Raw genomic sequence first — 17,245 nt, 5'->3', positions numbered from 1 at the left:
AATCCACTAATTAAGTGCATTGCTTCTGACATAAACATGACGTATTAATTCACAATTAAAAAAAAAAACCGAAATAAGTTCATGATTATATTGCACCATTATTATGAACAATTGTATGTTAATTTGGGTTTAAACTAGGTCATCATGCATCACAAATATGACATGAACACGAATAAGTATTTGTGTCGTTTGAGGTCAATTATAACATGCAAGGCTAATTTAATAATTTTGTAATTTTAAAAATAATTACGATTAGTTGTACTGTAGAAATAATTAGTTGTGAAATGAATCATTTAAACGTTTGGTAAAATTTATTTTTTAAAAATACTATGAGTTTTAAACGTAATCATATATGTTTGGTAAATCTTACTGTTAAACTGTTGCAAGAATATAAATGACCGAAATTGACATAATATTATATAAAATTTATTTAAACATTTTATGAACATGTATATAAAATATTTTTTTGTGTTTTTTTCATATAATAACTGATAACTAAAATAAATATTGTATATTATTAATTTTATTTATTTTATTATCTCAATATAATTAGTAATCATTATAAATTTTTTTAAAGTTAATGATTTTATTTACTAATTAATAATGATAATTTTAGATTTTTATTATATAAGGATATATATGAAATTGTATTAAATATAAAAGTGATTTTTAAAATTAGATTTAAAAAAATACTTCTTTTTTATTTTTTAAATTTTAAAATAGACTAGAGTAATTTTTTTTTAAAATTATTAAATACTAAAAATAATTTTTAATTTTTTAAAATCACTCGTGATCCGTCCAAAAGTAATTCTAAAGGACCCTAAGTAAACATTATCGCACTGGAATAGACTGGACCTTTAAATTTAATGTAAATAAATAGCGATGAGAAATGAAGTAAAAGAGGTAAAAATCGATTAAAATGAACCGAACCCAACTTATGTAGGTTCCATGATTCCATTCTAATCAACGCATCGAGGGTATTGCAAATTTGCAATGCCAACGGCCAAATAGAGGGGCATTGCAGACATTTCACGCGCATGCAAGTTAGAGCAACCAGCGCGAGAGCGGTAACGTAGATTAAAAATTAAAAAAAAAAAAAGGTCGATTAAAAAGAAAGCAGGAGATTAACGACAAAAAGATGCCTGAATTTGAAGCTCAGTCTCAGTATCCACTCGCACACCATCAGTACAGTCACCATTATCACTTAGCAAAACAAATTATGCTTTCGTTCAATCCTCATTGACACAATTCATTTATCCATCTAATCTTGCTTTGCTTCTACTTTCTCTCTGTTAGTTTGTTTTTTTTGGCTTTCCACTTTTTTTCTTCTTGCATTTTCAAGCTTTTTGTTCCCTTTTTTAGTCTCCACTTTCTTTCTGCTTTGTCTATTTTCTTGATAAAGCTGAAATGGAAACTGGGTCGAGCTCAGATTCCAGAGACAAGCAAAAGACGCTGAAGGGTAGTGACAGAGACTCTATGATGCCCCAGATCGGCCCTTTCGTGCCAAGAACCGAACACAATCCCAGAGAGTTAAGATCTTGGGCAAAAAAGACTGGTTTTGTTTCTGATTTCTCTGGAGAAACAACTACTGATGTTAGTGGGAAGTTTGATAGTGCTGGTTTGGATGTACAGAGGAGTCATGAGCATAGCAGAGGAGGAGGGTCGTCGCCAAAGATTGAAATAGATCCTGTCCTGGGCCGAACCAAGCCCAATAGAGGGTCGGAGATTGAGCCGGATGCGGAGGCTGGGCATGGAGTGAGGAGGAATGGAAATGCTGGGGTGTTGGGATTTAGAGAAGGAATTGTGAGGGGTGACAATGAGAGAAGGAGAGTTAGAGATGAGGCCGTTTTGGAAGATAAAGTTGATGAGAGGCTAAATGGAAGTGGTCCAAGTGGAAATGGAAATGGAGTTCCGGTTCCATCAGTTAATTCAGTTGAACCAAAGAAAGAGGAAGGAAAAGATGAAAGGGATGTGCAAATTGATATGTATCCTGGTGGTGAAGAAACTGCTGATGGAGGGTGGCACAGACAACCAGAATTGAGATTTGGGCTAAGGGACAATCGGGGTTGGGGTTAGTTTCTAAACTTTTATTCCTTCATTTAATTTAATGATGTGTTTTTTGTAAATGGGATTACAATATATATATGTTAATTTTTTGAAATATTCAATAATGCGTTGATGTAATCAATGATTTCAAAAGAAAGAGCTAATCAAAAGAGAATGATAACTTGTGGACTTTGAACTCTGTTGAATGAGAGGAAGGATGGCTACTAAAAATAGACTGATTTGTATTATTGTGTCTGCTTGTTTTCTGCTCTGAATTGTTGTCAATATATCTGTTGGCAAGCAACAGATGAAGCGTATAGAATTAGATATACAGTAAAACACAATCATGTCAGGAGTTCAACCATGATGTTCATGACACTTCCTTATTGAGAATAGACATGCTGGATTCTTATTGTGTAACTTGTTTTTATGTTATTTCTCCTTGACTCCTTGTAAAATTTCTGATCCTTACATATTGACATACGAGATATGGAAATTCCTGAATCTCTTAAACAATGTTGAATGTTTTTGGGGTCTTAATTCAACTTTCTGAAAACTAGTACCTTTTCCTGACTCTTATCTGATTGTTCTATTATTGCAGTACCAGTTATATACTATGGCCTGCAGCACTTCTTATCATTGGCTGGTTCACTTATATTTATCCCCTTGATCATTGTACCAGCCATGGGTGGCACAGATGTAAGAATCTTATCATAAGATTTCTTTGGTGTCACCTAATATTAAGAGGTTAACAGTTAATCATCATCTTTCACAATTATTTTTTTCCTCCATGATGACAGAAAGATACAGCAACGGTGATTTCTACAATGCTGCTGGTTACTGGTGTTACAACAACACTGCAGTCCTACTTTGGTACCCGACTTCCATTGGTTCAAGGGAGCTCTTTTGTATATCTGGCTCCAGCACTTGTTATCATTAATGCTCGGGAATATAGGAACCTCTCAGAACATGTAATCTGAGCACACAAAAAATCTTACTGGCTCTAAATTTAATAAGTTATTCAGAAATGCCTACCGTAATCCTCTATAATCCAAACCCAAGAATCAATTCCTGAAATAAAAACTATCTTAACTTTTTCTATGAAATACTAGAAACTGAAAATTTTACAAAAATATATAATGGTAAGTTTTTGGTTGGCACATTTTCAGAATGAATATAATTATGCTTTTTGGAGTGAATCGAGGAAGTTGTAATTTATGAATGATGTTGCTTTGTTTTTCTCTGTACTAAGGCACTTTAGAGTTTCCATATTGATGCTTGCTTGTTCTACTGCAGAAATTTAGGCATATCATGAGAGAACTGCAAGGAGCTATAATTGTGGGCTCAATATTCCAAAGCATATTGGGATTTACTGGTTTGATGTCCCTTTTTCTGAGGTAACTTAACAGGTTGCTTGAAATAATTTCTTTTTGCTTGTCCAGTAGTTTGGTTGTTTATTGTTATCCATACTCTGTGTGCACAAACATGTCCATGGTATCACTTTGTCCTGTAGTGGTGCCTAAGCTTGCTATCTTAAAGCTATTTATCTAGAGTATCTGTTCTTATTTATTTCAATCTTGCAAATTAATCTTTCTTTATACTAAACTTCATGGATTCTTGTATGACCCTGGCTCCAGATTCTTCAAGAGTTTAAGAAGATTATGATTTTCATTGGTAACCGTTTTAAGTATTTTTATCATATGGTACATTAGTAATTCTGTAGCATATATTAAACTGAACCATTCATTGTGTACGGCACCATATAAAGTGTCCTCAACAAGGCATTGCAATTTTTGAGGTATTTATATCTTGGAACAACTAATATATTAATTTTTGTTCCTTTGTTTGATGTTGTGCTGCAGATTGATTAATCCCGTTGTTGTAGCTCCAACTGTTGCTGCAATAGGTTTAGCATTTTTTAGCTATGGTTTTCCGCAAGCCGGAAGCTGTGTGGAGATTAGTATACCCCAGATACTGTTGGTTCTAATATTTGCCCTGGTAAGCTATTTTCACAGAATACTAAGTAATTTGTATGTAGAATTTCTGTACCAAGCTATTTCACAGATATTGTTATTCATCCACTTTCGTGACATCATGAAATTTTGTATTTTTAATTTTTGTTTTCAGTACCTAAGAGGAATATCTGTCTTTGGACATCATTTGTTCCGGATTTATGCGGTATGTACCTTATCCTGATACACATGGATTCTTGTTAATATATAACTTCATATAAAGATGCTCATTATTTGATAATTCATTATTATTCTTTGATGTCTTCCCCATCCATGGCATGGATAAAAGCCATTACCTATCCATGTCTGAACTTTTCATGAGAAACCAAACTGTAAGGCCTCCTTTTATTTAGGGTACAATCTATAGTAATTTTAAGACATTTAATGTATTTTGTTTGTTATCAGGTTAATACCATAACTAGAAAACACTCAACAAAATAGATTTCGATCAAGTTGTGCATTTTGGTTTCTGAGAAACACTTGAGATGTTCGCTGATGATTTAACATGGAAATAATTTATCATCTTTTTAGAATTTTATTAAATCTTTATACAGGTTCCTCTGAGTGTTATGATCATATGGGCATATGCTTTCTTCTTGACTGCTGGCGGAGCGTATAATTACAAAGGTTGCAGTCCTGACATACCCAGTTCAAACATCTTATCCGATGCTTGTATAAAGCATGCATATACCATGAAACATTGCAGGACTGATGTTTCCAATGCTTGGAGAACTGCTGCATGGGTCAGAATCCCTTACCCTCTGCAGTGGGGCATCCCTATCTTCCATTTAAGGACCTCCTTGATCATGATCATAGTATCTCTTGTTGCATCAGTGGATTCGGTTAGTCTCTTATAAATCATTTTCACCAAAGCAATGTAAAATATAATATACTCTCTGTTCAAAGTGACTCTTGTCTGAAATGTGGAAAGATAAGGAGTTTCTGAGATGCCTCAATAGTATTAAAAGAGAATTAAATTGTACTATATATTTAACATCCATTTTTGTTGCAAAAAACTCTACTCTTTTATGTTTGTTGGAGGTGGGGGAGAGAGGGGCACTAAAGCACCCTTGGAATTGTCGCTTTTCACTGGTAATAGAGCAAAATGGCAACAAAGCAGCCAGGATTTTCACTGATGGTAATTGTTTGACAACTTACCCAGGTAGGAACGTATCACACTGCATCTTTGCTAGTCAATTCAAAGCCTCCAACGCCCAGAATTGTCAGCAGAGGAATTGGAATGGAGGGGTTTTGCAGTATTTTGGCTGGACTTTGGGGTTCTGGTACTGGTTCATCAACCTTGACAGAAAATGTGCACACCATCAGTATAACAAAGGTGGCAAGTCGAAGAGCTGTGCAACTTGGAGCAGTTTTTATGATTGTCTTCTCATTTGTAGGTAAAGTGCCATGACTGTTGTGTAAAAGTCCAAGATTAAAAGTTGAATGCTTTGCATAAGGCATGGTAGAAATTTATGTGCATGATGTCCATATATTTAAGTTGTTATGAGTTTAGTTAGCATAGATTGGATTACATCTGACCTCGGATTTGATACCTTTGGTAAGTCTAGGGGAAATCACTATATCGACTTAATATCCAATTCTTTTCTATAGAAAATGTAACATGCAGTTCATAATGATTGTTTTCATACAGAAAATGTAACATGCTTGTTCATGCCTTATATTTTGAGGTAAATATTATTTGATTGTTCATTTGGATTTGATAGGAAAAGTCGGTGCCATTCTGGCCTCTATACCACAGGCATTGGCTGCCTCCATACTGTGCTTCATGTGGGCCCTCATTGTGGCAATTGGTCTCTCAAATTTGCAGTATACTCAATCAGCAAGCTTTCGGAACATAATGATAGTTGGTGCTTCATTGTTTCTTGGTTTGTCCATCCCTGCCTACTTCCAGCAATACCACCCTGAAACCAGTTTGATACTGCCAAGTTATTTTGTTCCTTTCGCAGCTGCATCAAACGGACCAGTGCACACGGGGAGCAAACAAGTAAGCCTTTGTCCATGCGTTGAGTTTCGTAGTAGATTGATGTTTGAACACAGTCGAAGCTGTCTTTCTCCATACCTTCATTGTACTAATGCATATGAACTAATTATCCATTATTAGATAATATAAGTTTATTTCTTGCTCTCTTTATTCCCTGTGATAGAGGAGTGCTGATCTGCAGTTTCTTATTGAATTGCCAGCTTGATTTTGCGATAAATGCACTCATGTCTATGAACATGGTTGTGACGCTCTTAGTGGCATTTATACTGGACAACACTGTCCCAGGCAGCCGACAAGAGCGAGGGGTATACATATGGTCACGTGCGGAAGACTTGGCAAGTGATCCATCTTTACAGGCAGATTATTCTCTGCCAAGAAAAGTTTGCCGGTGTTTCTGCTGTGCAAGGCGATTGGGAGCATAATACTTGGCAGTTGAATGCTTGTGGATGCTTTCATTAGGTAACTTCTTCCAAAAGATCATTTTCCAGATAGAGAGTGGGCGAACTTGAAGATCGGTACAGCTAGATGGAAAAGAAGTATATAGTTTCTAATACAAATCAAATTCTTATGGCAGAGAATTGATAATTTCATACACTATGTAGCTGTAGTGTATGTTTAACATTCTTTTTCTGTTGAAATGTATATTTGTAACTGAAACAAAGTGGCTTATTTAGATTCTATACGTAACGTTCTTTCAAGGAAAATTATTCTTGTGCATTTTGGGCATCTGATTTTACCGTCCATTTATCTGCCTTGTCGCAATACGAACCGCTAGAGAGATGAAAAATTAGCAAGATCAATTTTATTGCTTATCTTGTAGAAGCAGAAACTTTGCAAAAGCTCAGCACAGTGCGATATCGTTTTAAGAATGTACACTTGATTGTTTATTATGCCACTCCTGAATGAGAGAACGAAGGGTATGGTTAGGGGTCAGATATTTGTGCTTGAGCCTCAAATTTGTCATGGGTGATGTATCATGCCCCATCCCTAGCCATTCCTCCATAGCTTCCAACTCGTACGAAAATCCGTCCGCAGCCACGTGTGGGTTTTTCATCACTTCCTGTTCTCGACACAAACCATAGACTCCACTCATTATTGTCGTTTCGCTTAAATAATCACTTCCCACAAAATATTTTAATCAGCCGTATTTCTAATGTAGTGATTGATGCGAACAAAACTAACATTAGCAATGTTGTGAGAGATAGATACTGACCTGAAATATGGGGCATATAAAAACACTTGGGACGTCATTTGAATCTTCTTTATTTGCACATCTATCAGTCACCACTTCACTTTCTCTTTTGTCCGCTAAACCATCAGCCTTTTTCCGCACTTCGTCAAGCTCTTTCATAACACCAGCAATCCTCAAATCTCTATTGGCGTCTTGGTCCGCCGACAAACACTTCAAGGCAATCCCTGCAAGTTCCTCCGCCAAATCCAACGGCCATATTCCAGCATTCCCATCCAGAACTTGCATTAGGGTCGTTTGATCCAACGCCATCGCCTTCTCGACAAGCCCAGCCCAGTTTCTTCCAGTTAAAAGATGCAGCAATAACGTCCCAAAAGCCCTAATATCCGACCTCACATTGAGTTGGTCACATATATTGAGCCCAAGCCCACTGATCTTCGCAACAAGATTACGATCGAGAAGGATACTGGACGGCGTGAGGCTGCCGTGAACAATGGGCCTAGGTTCAGTCGAATGGAGGAAGCTCAAGCCCAAACAAACCTCATGTGCAATGTGGATCCGATCAAGCCACCTCAGGGCCCGAGCCCGGCTGCAATTTTTGTAGTTTCTTTGAGAAGTAAACAACTTGTCCCTTAAGTTACCATTGGGCATGTACTCAAAAACTATGCATTTTAACTCCGAGCAGCAGCCCATCACTGCAACCAAATGAGGGTGTCGAACAGCAGTGAGGAAACTCACCTGCAAAATCACAGTCAAATTTAGTTCCGAAAGCGAAGAAACCTCAATTCGGTTTTTTCTTTCCTTTTTTTTTTCCCTCCACTGTTTTACCTTGGCTTGAAAATCTTCTTCGGACAAGCCATTGTTGAGCGTTTTAATAGCAACACTTGCATGATTCAATCGCCCACGATACACGTTAGTCCAATCACCTGCACATTTCAATCTAAAACGTTCAGAAAAATCCTCAGTCGCTAGTCTGATATCCTCCGCTGCGTATTCTCTGAAGGCACAGCTTAATTCACTAGACCTTATGACCATTCCAATTGCATCTTTTTCTTTACAAAACTCGATTCTTCTATGAAGTACATCTCTTTGTCGCCTCAATTCTTCAATGTCTTTAACGATTTCTGCTCTTGCAATTACTGCCTTCTCCAGCTGCGCCTCCGCGTGCCCTTTTGCCATCGTTGATAGTTGCAGCTTGTTCGAGAGCTCGGATTGCAGTTCAATGAGCGAACTCAATCTGTTTTTACTCTCTTCAACATCTCTTATTACTTCACATGATTGTTCTTTCAAGCTGTCCAAATCCCTTTGTATTTCCATACGGCTTGCCACATCTTCCTTTGTTAGACTTTCAAGTTGGTCTGCCTATGCAACATGGAAAGTTTTTGCTTGCTAAGGTACACAACAACAATGACAAATAACAGAACATTTGTAATGAACGACGTCCCCCGTTTTATGAGGTGCAATTGCATGCGTGATTTAATAGAGTAATGATTACTAATTAGAGTTTGAAGGTACGAATACACAACTAGCAATGCTGTCTATCTTAATGCGAGTAATATCACCCATTAAATCATTACTTTTAACAAATAAAATTGTTAAATGATTTTAAACATAAATCAAAATAGTACCCGTGAATTGCACAAGCAAATAGCCCACTTAGCTTTTGCGCATCTTTCGGCATCGTCTTTGGTCTCTTTTTTCTTCAACCGGATCATCTCCCGAGCTTCATTTATTTTACTTTTCATGAATTCAGTTCTCTCTGCAACACTCTGATGTAATGCCATTTTCTTGGCAATGTTAGAATATGAAAGCAAAATTCTTGTTTTTTTTTTTTAAAATGACGACGACAAATATACGGTCACGAATCTAACATTGAATATAAATTTTGACAAATTATTGTATCAAATTATGAAAATAGTCTAAAATTGAAGTGTACTTTATAGAAATAATTCACTAATTTTTTCTATTTTATTTTGTTTTAATTTTGGTGTCTACAAAAACACATTTGGGACATAAAATACTATTAAGTAATTATCCTACTAGACACACGGTTGATAAACAATCGATATGCGAAGCATTCAACTCATGAATAAATTACTAGGCGATTAATAAGTAATCTCCCTATCAAATATTTGTGTAGTACAATGTATCAATCTAAGATATTTATAACCCAAATGCTCACTTTTCACTATTAGAATAAGAAAAATGGTAAGTGGCTAATTTTATTTGTATATTAACACTATTTTTAAACCATTCTTATAAATTTCCGTAATTATCAACTAGGGAGGCAAGAACGCTATAAAACAACTACTTCCCAAAAAAATTTCACTATTTCGCACACAAATTTTGGCTGATTAAGTAATTCATCATGCCTGCAACTAATCAAACTTAAATTGCTTCGGGTATACCGTATACCAACCAAATTCGTCATCACATCGCTATCCCAACCACAATCACATTCCTCTATTAGTCAAAAGATATACGTAATTAAGAGATACGATTATTAAAAATAATAATAATAATTCATGTAGCTACGCCATGAAGCAACCTAATTGATGGCCACATATCTGTAAAATATCTTCGATGATAACAATAATAATTACTCACCATATTAGAATCGATTTGTTCCGCTGCGTTTGGCTCTATTGCACGTGTCTGCAAAATTTCATCCCCGTCTTCAGAATTCGATGCGTCGTCCAGATTGAAAGACGCCAAATGCTGAAAATAAATTTCAATTTCCTGCACACAATTTTCCCACGTACTCCGTGAATAAGGGGAGTCCGCGTCCGGGCCCCTCGAACAAATCGATAAGCGATTGGGATTTCTTCCGTTTCCAGAAAACATTTTGGTCCACAAGTTTCCAAAATTAACCCTTTCTCTCATTTTAGCAAATTTGACTCCTTGATCGTCCTCCATTATCCCCTCATCGTTCTCTCCTTTCAGAGACACCAATTTCCCTCCGCAGATTATAAACAGTTCACAGTAATCAGGCATATGATGATGGACAAAATATGATCCGCTGACTGCAGTTCTTGATTTCCTGCCGATAATTACAGTAACTGATTAAACCACAACAAAACTAACCTCTTTAAAATTTAATTACAGAAATAATTTAATTAGTCAATCGAATTAAGGAACGCGCATACCCTGCTGATGGTTTCATGAAAGAAAGTCCCATGACCAATTTGGTTATTGTCAATCGTGAGACCAAATCTAGTATGAGCTTGTGAACAGGTTCATCAGATTTCTCGACTTTCAGTATCTCCGCCTTAACCTGTAAACGTAAACAGAAAATTAAATTATCAATCAGAGCTGAATTCCGGTACCCCAAAATCAAAAATAAAAAAAAATTACAAAAAATGGAGCAACAATTAATCAAGTTTAACAACCTTGCCACAGAAACCCATGTACTTGGAGAGCAGATTGTCAGTCTTTCCTTGTTCATACTTCTTCAAGATTTCAAGCTTCTCATCGCTCAAAGAAGTTGCAGGAAGCTTGCCAACTGAACAAGGAAAAGAATACATATGCAAATGAAAAATACAGAATTAAGAAAAGTCATGTGAGCTAATGATTGAGTGAAGAAAAAAAAGTTTGAGTGTGAAACGTACATGGGGTGTAAACAAAATCCTTAATGGAGATGTTATAGGTGACGTGAAGAATGACAATGGAGATGGACTGAGCTTTCCATTTTCGAAGTGTCCAATCCAAAGTCCTGTATCCATCTTGGAGATCATTTCCAACTGCGACATAGACTTTTGGCTCTTCAGTATCCATCTTGCTGGCTACCTCAGTCAGGCATCGACAGCTCGATCAATTAAGGGCAGAGAAATCATGGAGATTTCAGAAAAGTAAATTATTGGGTTGAATTTTTGTTGAGCTAAGCAAAATTGAAGCCGTGTTTAAGGGGAGGATGTGGAAATTGTGATGACAAGGGAAGCGTTGAATTTTGGTTCAAATGTTTGTTATAGAATTTCAAATGTATATTCTTTCCTTGATGATATTTTATTGTGACAGTAGGACGGCCGAGTTTGGACTTTTTTGTTGGCCTATGGTGAGAGCCTGCAAGAGTACAGAGTCTTTTTCGCTTCCAAAAACAAAAAAAAAAAAAAAAAATCATTTTCGGATTATGAATTTTCTTTGGTCTTTCATGTATGCTTCCTAGTTTGATATTAACAAGATGGATGGAAGCACATTTTAATTGACGAATTTTAGTGAGATTGAACGAGGAAGTTAACCTAGTACTCAACTCCTATCTTACGCGTTAAACTCTTCGAATGGACAACCTAGTACTCAACTCCTATGGTACACGTTAAATTTTTTAAATGGACTTCAATTTTTATTTGGATCCTATTTACAATTAAGGTTGGTAAACATTAGTTGTTGATTTAACTTTACACTTATGTCATGAAAAATTTATTTTATCTTTATTAACACTGTCAAAATTATTATTTAAAAATTATGTTTATTGTATACTATTAACATTTATTTCATAATTATAGTTTTTTTTTTCTAACAGCAACTTTAACTTAAAAGCTATAGAATCTCAATATTAAACAGGGTCTAGTATAATTGGAAAGTTAGTGATTTGTAAAATATTAGCACCTATTATATGATTCGCGCTTTATTTAAAATGAAATTTTCAAATGTTTACTATTACTCTTTATGATTATTTATATGAATTAGCATAGAAACAAAATGATATATGTACCAAAGCCTCGTGTTTGACAAGAATACTGGAGGAATAATTGAAAGTTTAAAACATCCTTTAATGATCTAGTCTCTCTCTCTCTCTCTCTCTAATCAACGAAATCAAGTCAATTAAACTCCATTTTTTCTTTAATATAAATTAAGCCTGAGCTTGTGTTAATGTTCTTGTGTGATTAGGCACTTGACAGAAGAAGTCATCAAGTTTGACAAAATGATCCATTCGGTATCCCGCGGCTCACACTGATTTGCTCACGCGTTAAGAAATAATTTATTTGTTGACAGCATGGAATATAGTAAAGTTCATTTTTTTATTTTTCTTGCGCCTCTCTCTGATCACATTTGTAATATATATATATATATATATATATATATATATATGAACAAAAAGAAATCGGAAAGGTAGAAGTCGTGAAGCCTCAGAAATTCAGCTTTTGAGGGATCGCTTTGTCGGCAAGAAAACATTACCGTACTACGTTTTACTATGTATATTATATTTCTGAAAAAACCACAGTCTCGGGGGTGTAGCTCATATGGTAGAGCGCTCGCTTCGCATGCGAGAGGCACGGGGTTCGATTCCCCGCACCTCCAGTTTGTTTTATTTTTCTCATTTAACGAACGATACCCTTTTTGGGCGCTTCGAGATTTGTTGATGCAGGATACAAAGTCCAGGAGAAATTTCTGGTTCTGGCCCAAAAACGTGCAAATCGATTGTAAAGCAAAGATACGCATTTAAGATAATTAATTTTTTTTTTTTTTTACATCTCTAAAAGTATATGAAATCTAATTACGGATATGGTTTTCAAATTAAGGGTTTGGGCCGGATTTTTTGAAGCCCAGGCCCAAGCCATTAGATAAGAAGTGAAAGGGCTGGGCCTAGGCTTTTAGTTATTTTTTCAAAATTTCTTAAAATTGTTGCAAACTTAAAATGAATTAATAATAATCAAGTTGTTATAATAAATAATGAATTAAAGAAAATAAATATTTTAAAATAAAATAATAAATAAATAAAAATTTACTGATTTAATTTTTTACTACTGAATTTTCTAACGTTTAAAAGAGAGTTTAATATTTCTAATTTTAAGTTTTTTGATTCATTATTGATACATAAATTAGGAATTTAAGCTTATTTTTTTTTATCTTTCCATTAATTTTCAAATTTCAATTTATTATTCTAATTTATAAATTTATTTATTTATTTAAAAAATAGAAGGCTTGGGCTTAACCTGAGCTTTTTTTCCTAAACCTTTGTCCAGACTCTCATGTGCGAAACCCGAGGCCAAACTCCATGGGAATGGGCCGGGCCGGCCGGGACTTTTTAACCATCCCTAATTACAGCTGTGATTTATGTATTTATTTATTTACAAGGAAATAATTCGAAATGATGACTTAGAAGGTATATAACATGTTTTATTCATGTAAAGACTTATAATTCCTTTTTGTAATGTACCGGTCTTTCTAATTGATTCACGTTTTCGTTCCCCACAAAATTTAAGAGCACGAGAGCATTATACATTCAATAGGGCATAATGTCTTCATTTAAACTGAACTCATTTGTTTTATTTATTTGTTAGTTGTTGATTTCCGAATATATTTCTTCAGATGAGGGTTAAATCTGATACAATTTAACAACTTGTCCATTTGTGCATTCCAACGAGGTAATTCTCATCTACAAGAAGATCGTTTTTGAAGAATATATGAGAAGATGTTAAGAGGAGAAGTATGCAAAGAAAAAAGAGTTTGGTGAGTGGTGACAATCATTGGTTCTATTCCAAAGGAATTTATTTCGATAGTTCGAGTTAAAAAAAAGTATTGTCTTTAATTACCAATAATTAGGAGTATATGACAATTTCTACATGAAATTGAAAAAGTAATAATTTATCTTGAAAATTTTATATAAAAAATCTAATGATAAGTACAACGAGACATATTTTATGTCACAAAAGATTATAATAAGTCAAGACACGAAATAGAATTAGATATCGTTCTAATTAATAGCACATAAAATTTTCAAAATCCTTAAACTCGTTAAAATAAAATACCCTTCATCTTATATTTGAAATGAAAAAATAAATTTAAGTAGGCTTTTCAAAGACGCGAACCAGCCCCCCGAGGCCCCGACCTCCTCGACGGAGGGGCATTTCCGTAATTGTGTTGCTTATGATTAAATAAAATCGAAAGTGAGATAGTGGTCCAAAATAATCTTGGGTTCTTAAGTACGAATAAATTAAGCGCTGTTTCGTTAGGTTCCGGGCAGACAAAGAAAAGTAATGGCGGGGTTAATTTAAACTTAAAAACACACTGGAGACATGATTATGAAATTTTGTCGGGACATGGATGCACGTGCGTCACCGAAATCACCGAGAAATTTTGGAATTAAAAGATGCTGTGCACGTGCTTTTCAGTCAAAGGTCAAAAGCAGTGATCACACGAGTCTTTGTGCCTCAAATAGATTTTTTTTTTTTTTTTGTTTATTTTACATTTTTAAAAGAAAGAAAAGCGGGAGAAGCCAAAGATAAGAACGATGATTAGGAACGATTTATAGGAATCCAAAATCATCTGGCCATCAAACCAAATGATGATCATGGAAGCATGTTGAAGTCATTCGCAGCTGAGTAGGAGGATGCGGGAGTCCTTTTCACATTCATTTATAATGAAGACGTGTATGCGTGCATAATGTGTTCGGCCTTGGATTATAATTATATTATATTATTATATTTATATTATATATATCGTGACAGTGTTGAACATTCTGATAATATTATAAATACGGTTAGGGCAATGAGCACGTGTGATGTCACATGCCGTTTTGTGGGTTGTACAAGCAAAGTCAGCAAAAGGGTGCAACTTGATGCGGCGAGGATAAGCATTCACTCCTCACCCAAACCGACTTTAGGCTCATGATGATCTTTAATTTATTTGAATTGAATACTACGACTTGAGTTTTGCACTTTACAGATGGGTATTAAAAAATTTGATAGATTAGATCGTATAACGATTTTAAACTTAAGAAATGCTTAGGGTTCGCAGTTCCTACTTCTGTCGAATTATTTACACGATGAAAGAGTTTAAGTACATTTAGCGCACAACAACATGTGTTTGTAGAATAATCTAGCAAAATATTGTTAATTGTACACCATTTCTCTCTGTAACTTAGGCAATATCAATAAACAGACTCATTGTGCTGCACAGTAAATATAAGGTAGCGTATCTGTTTTAACAATCATTTAAGATTAATTTTATTGTAAAGTTTTATATTAGTGAATACAGATGGCAATTAATTTATTTGACAATTAAGAACACCGTTAGCATGGAATACCAAGTAAATCGAATCATTAAAAAGAAAAAGTAAAATTATTATCAAACAAATGTTCGGTGAGGAGGCACAAGCGTCCCCATGGATGGGCTTATCGGCCATCGCTGTCAGCCGTAGCCGCAACGAGAGGCCACATCCCATGTAAAACTAAAATCATCAATTACCGAATCGGGGTCCCATAATCCAAACAAACAATCGAAAGACGCCAAAAATTTCTTTCAATTTGCTTGCGTGTGCTACACCTCGTGGCAACAAATCACTCAACCTCTACGTGTTGGCGTTTTTGTGCATGCAGTCACTTGTTCATGTTCCCTTTAATCTCTACGTGTAATGCGTACTCGTTTTAATAAGATTAGTGTCGGTCAGTCCAAAAGCAACTGAAATTAAAGGAAAGCAGCGAGACGGGGAATATCGTGCTAAATAGGGGCGTTTCATCCCTTTGAAATAAATTGAATTATTTTTGCACAAATCATTTATCATCATATAAAATTTTCATTACACGACCCATCAACACGTTTAAACAATAATTCTTGGTATTTTTTTTAATTACATTAAAAAAATTACATTTGAACTTAATATCACAAAAAAAAAACACACACATGATAACAAAATAATACATGAAATAATAAAAAGAAGGAAAAATATTAGTAAAATAACTCACCAAAAATAAAATTTAAGTCCACTTTGTTGGTCAAAACTGGGAACCGATGCCAAGAGCAGAGCTAGTTTTTTTTTTTTTTTTGTCTTAATCACGATATATTCTGTAGAGGACCTCAACTGTGGGAAGTATCTTTAAGTCCGTACTACAACTCAGATTAAAAATTCTTGCTCGAATTGAGAGACACCGATTCTCTCAACAAAAGTGACTTCTATACAACTCAAACTGAAAAATAAACTCAATCAAACTATTTAAAGAAACTCTATTACTAATACAGCCAACACTTCGTTGGTTCCAAGAGCAGAGAGTTTGCTGGAGGCTTCTTTTGTATTAAGCAGGTAGCAATAGCCGATAGGATGCCTCGTAGATTGAGACATTTACTGTATAGGTAGCCTTTGTTTTGCCTGTCTAGAGTAGCTACGTGTGGGTTCCATGGGAGAAATAAATACATAAACATATATTTCGGGCTAATTTAATATTATTGTGGTTGATAAAATAAAATAATTTTTATTTTACGGATGAAATTAAAAAAATTAACTTGGTGCATATTACGGCTAACTGCGAGTTTGAAAAGCCAAAGGATTACGGTATCTTTCAAATTACAGTCTGTAGCGATGTAACAAGTTAATCATCTAGTAAGATGTGAGGAGCATTTGATTTTATCTTGTATACAATAAACATTATGACTTTTTTCTTTTTTTAATAAACAAGCGCATTTGCCAATGAATCACTTGCCTTAAATGCTGGAACAGTATTAGCTTCAAAATCTACACAGGAAAGTAGCCTGATCACCGGGCTTACTGTTCCCGGTTTTCTCGCTTGGCTAGTGGCGTACTCGTTCTCTTTTGCACAAAGTTTTTGTTGGCATCGTTTGGCAATTTTTATTTTTGGAGCAAAGAACTGCTTTTACTTTTGTTTTGGTCAGACAGAATAAGTACTTTAGCCGGTTAATGTTAACTGGCACCGTGGTCATTTCACTGTTGCTTTTTATTTGAGGGGGTGCGACGAGCATCTCTCAATTCTCATATTGTTTAATATAACACATCACCTAACGTAGCTACGATGCCACTGTTGATCAGAAATCTTAGCGTTTGAAATACATACAGACACACAAGATAGTAGTGTCATGAACTTGATTACTTTGACTAGGCGACTAAAATTACCTGAACGGACGAACTAAGCTTGAATCAAAACTTATGTGTGGCTTTTTTAAGGTTACGGTGACCCTCATTCGAATCAATTGCGTCAACACATTTCTAACAGGGATAACTATAAATTTATTGACAGCCATTTTTGGGACTCGACTCCCCCTTCTTAT

At 35.1% G+C, this 17,245-nt stretch overlaps 2 protein-coding genes and 1 non-coding gene across 4 annotated transcripts; 2 read left to right on the top strand and 1 right to left on the bottom strand.

Annotated features, from left to right (window-relative positions):
• The first annotated feature begins 1,116 nt into the window (after window positions 1–1,116).
• LOC18037063 (nucleobase-ascorbate transporter 11) lies at window positions 1,117–6,777 on the top strand. 2 transcript variants are annotated; one of them, XM_006426194.2, is made up of 10 exons: window positions 1,117–2,071; window positions 2,648–2,745; window positions 2,847–3,017; window positions 3,343–3,443; window positions 3,909–4,044; window positions 4,174–4,224; window positions 4,613–4,900; window positions 5,221–5,455; window positions 5,783–6,063; window positions 6,261–6,777. In XM_006426194.2, the coding sequence occupies exons 1-10, from the start codon at window positions 1,408–1,410 to the stop codon at window positions 6,480–6,482; spliced, it is 2,247 nt and encodes a 748-aa protein (XP_006426257.1). In that variant the 5' UTR covers window positions 1,117–1,407; the 3' UTR covers window positions 6,483–6,777. The 2 variants fall into 2 exon arrangements, with proteins under 2 accessions (XP_006426257.1, XP_024035959.1); XM_024180191.1 differs by lacking the exon at window positions 6,261–6,777 and having other exon boundaries at window positions 5,221–5,451; window positions 5,783–6,006.
• Window positions 6,778–6,840: 63 nt separating this feature from the next.
• Window positions 6,841–11,435, bottom strand: LOC18037185 (putative U-box domain-containing protein 50). Its single transcript, XM_006426192.2, has 8 exons — window positions 10,858–11,435; window positions 10,639–10,751; window positions 10,396–10,523; window positions 9,857–10,289; window positions 8,878–9,018; window positions 8,078–8,611; window positions 7,274–7,987; window positions 6,841–7,120 (listed from the first exon to the last, which is right to left on the bottom strand). Exons 1-8 carry the CDS (start codon window positions 11,021–11,023, stop codon window positions 6,923–6,925), a joined length of 2,427 nt encoding a protein of 808 aa, XP_006426255.1. The 5' UTR covers window positions 11,024–11,435; the 3' UTR covers window positions 6,841–6,922.
• A 1,036-nt stretch (window positions 11,436–12,471) lies between these two features.
• TRNAA-CGC lies at window positions 12,472–12,544 on the top strand. The gene has a single exon. It is a non-coding gene; the product is annotated as a tRNA-Ala (tRNA).
• Window positions 12,545–17,245: the final 4,701 nt, after the last annotated feature.

This window comes from Citrus clementina, unplaced genomic scaffold (genome assembly GCF_000493195.1).
Source record: "Citrus clementina cultivar Clemenules unplaced genomic scaffold, Citrus_clementina_v1.0 scaffold_7, whole genome shotgun sequence".
NCBI classification, from domain to species: Eukaryota; Viridiplantae; Streptophyta; class Magnoliopsida; order Sapindales; family Rutaceae; genus Citrus; species Citrus x clementina.
Note: the sequence above shows the minus strand (reverse complement) of the source record. Positions and strands in the feature narration are given on the sequence as shown.

What these genes read in the sequence shown, in the direction of transcription:
- LOC18037185 (XM_006426192.2), bottom strand. Translation starts at nt 11,023, where the DNA reads ATGGATACTGAAGAGCCAAAAGTCTATGTCGCAGTTGGAAATGATCTC. An exon ending in ACATGGGTTTCTGTGGCAAG is followed by an intron (nt 10,524 to 10,638) that starts GTTGTTAAACTT and finishes TTACGTTTACAG; the next exon opens with GTTAAGGCGGAGATACTGAA. An exon ending in TTATATGCCCCATATTTCAG is followed by an intron (nt 7,121 to 7,273) that starts GTCAGTATCTAT and finishes TGTCGAGAACAG; the next exon opens with GAAGTGATGAAAAACCCACA.
- LOC18037063 (XM_006426194.2), top strand. Translation starts at nt 1,408, where the DNA reads ATGGAAACTGGGTCGAGCTCAGATTCCAGAGACAAGCAAAAGACGCTG. An exon ending in TTGATGTCCCTTTTTCTGAG is followed by an intron (nt 3,444 to 3,908) that starts GTAACTTAACAG and finishes GTTGTGCTGCAG; the next exon opens with ATTGATTAATCCCGTTGTTG. An exon ending in ATTTGTTCCGGATTTATGCG is followed by an intron (nt 4,225 to 4,612) that starts GTATGTACCTTA and finishes ATCTTTATACAG; the next exon opens with GTTCCTCTGAGTGTTATGAT.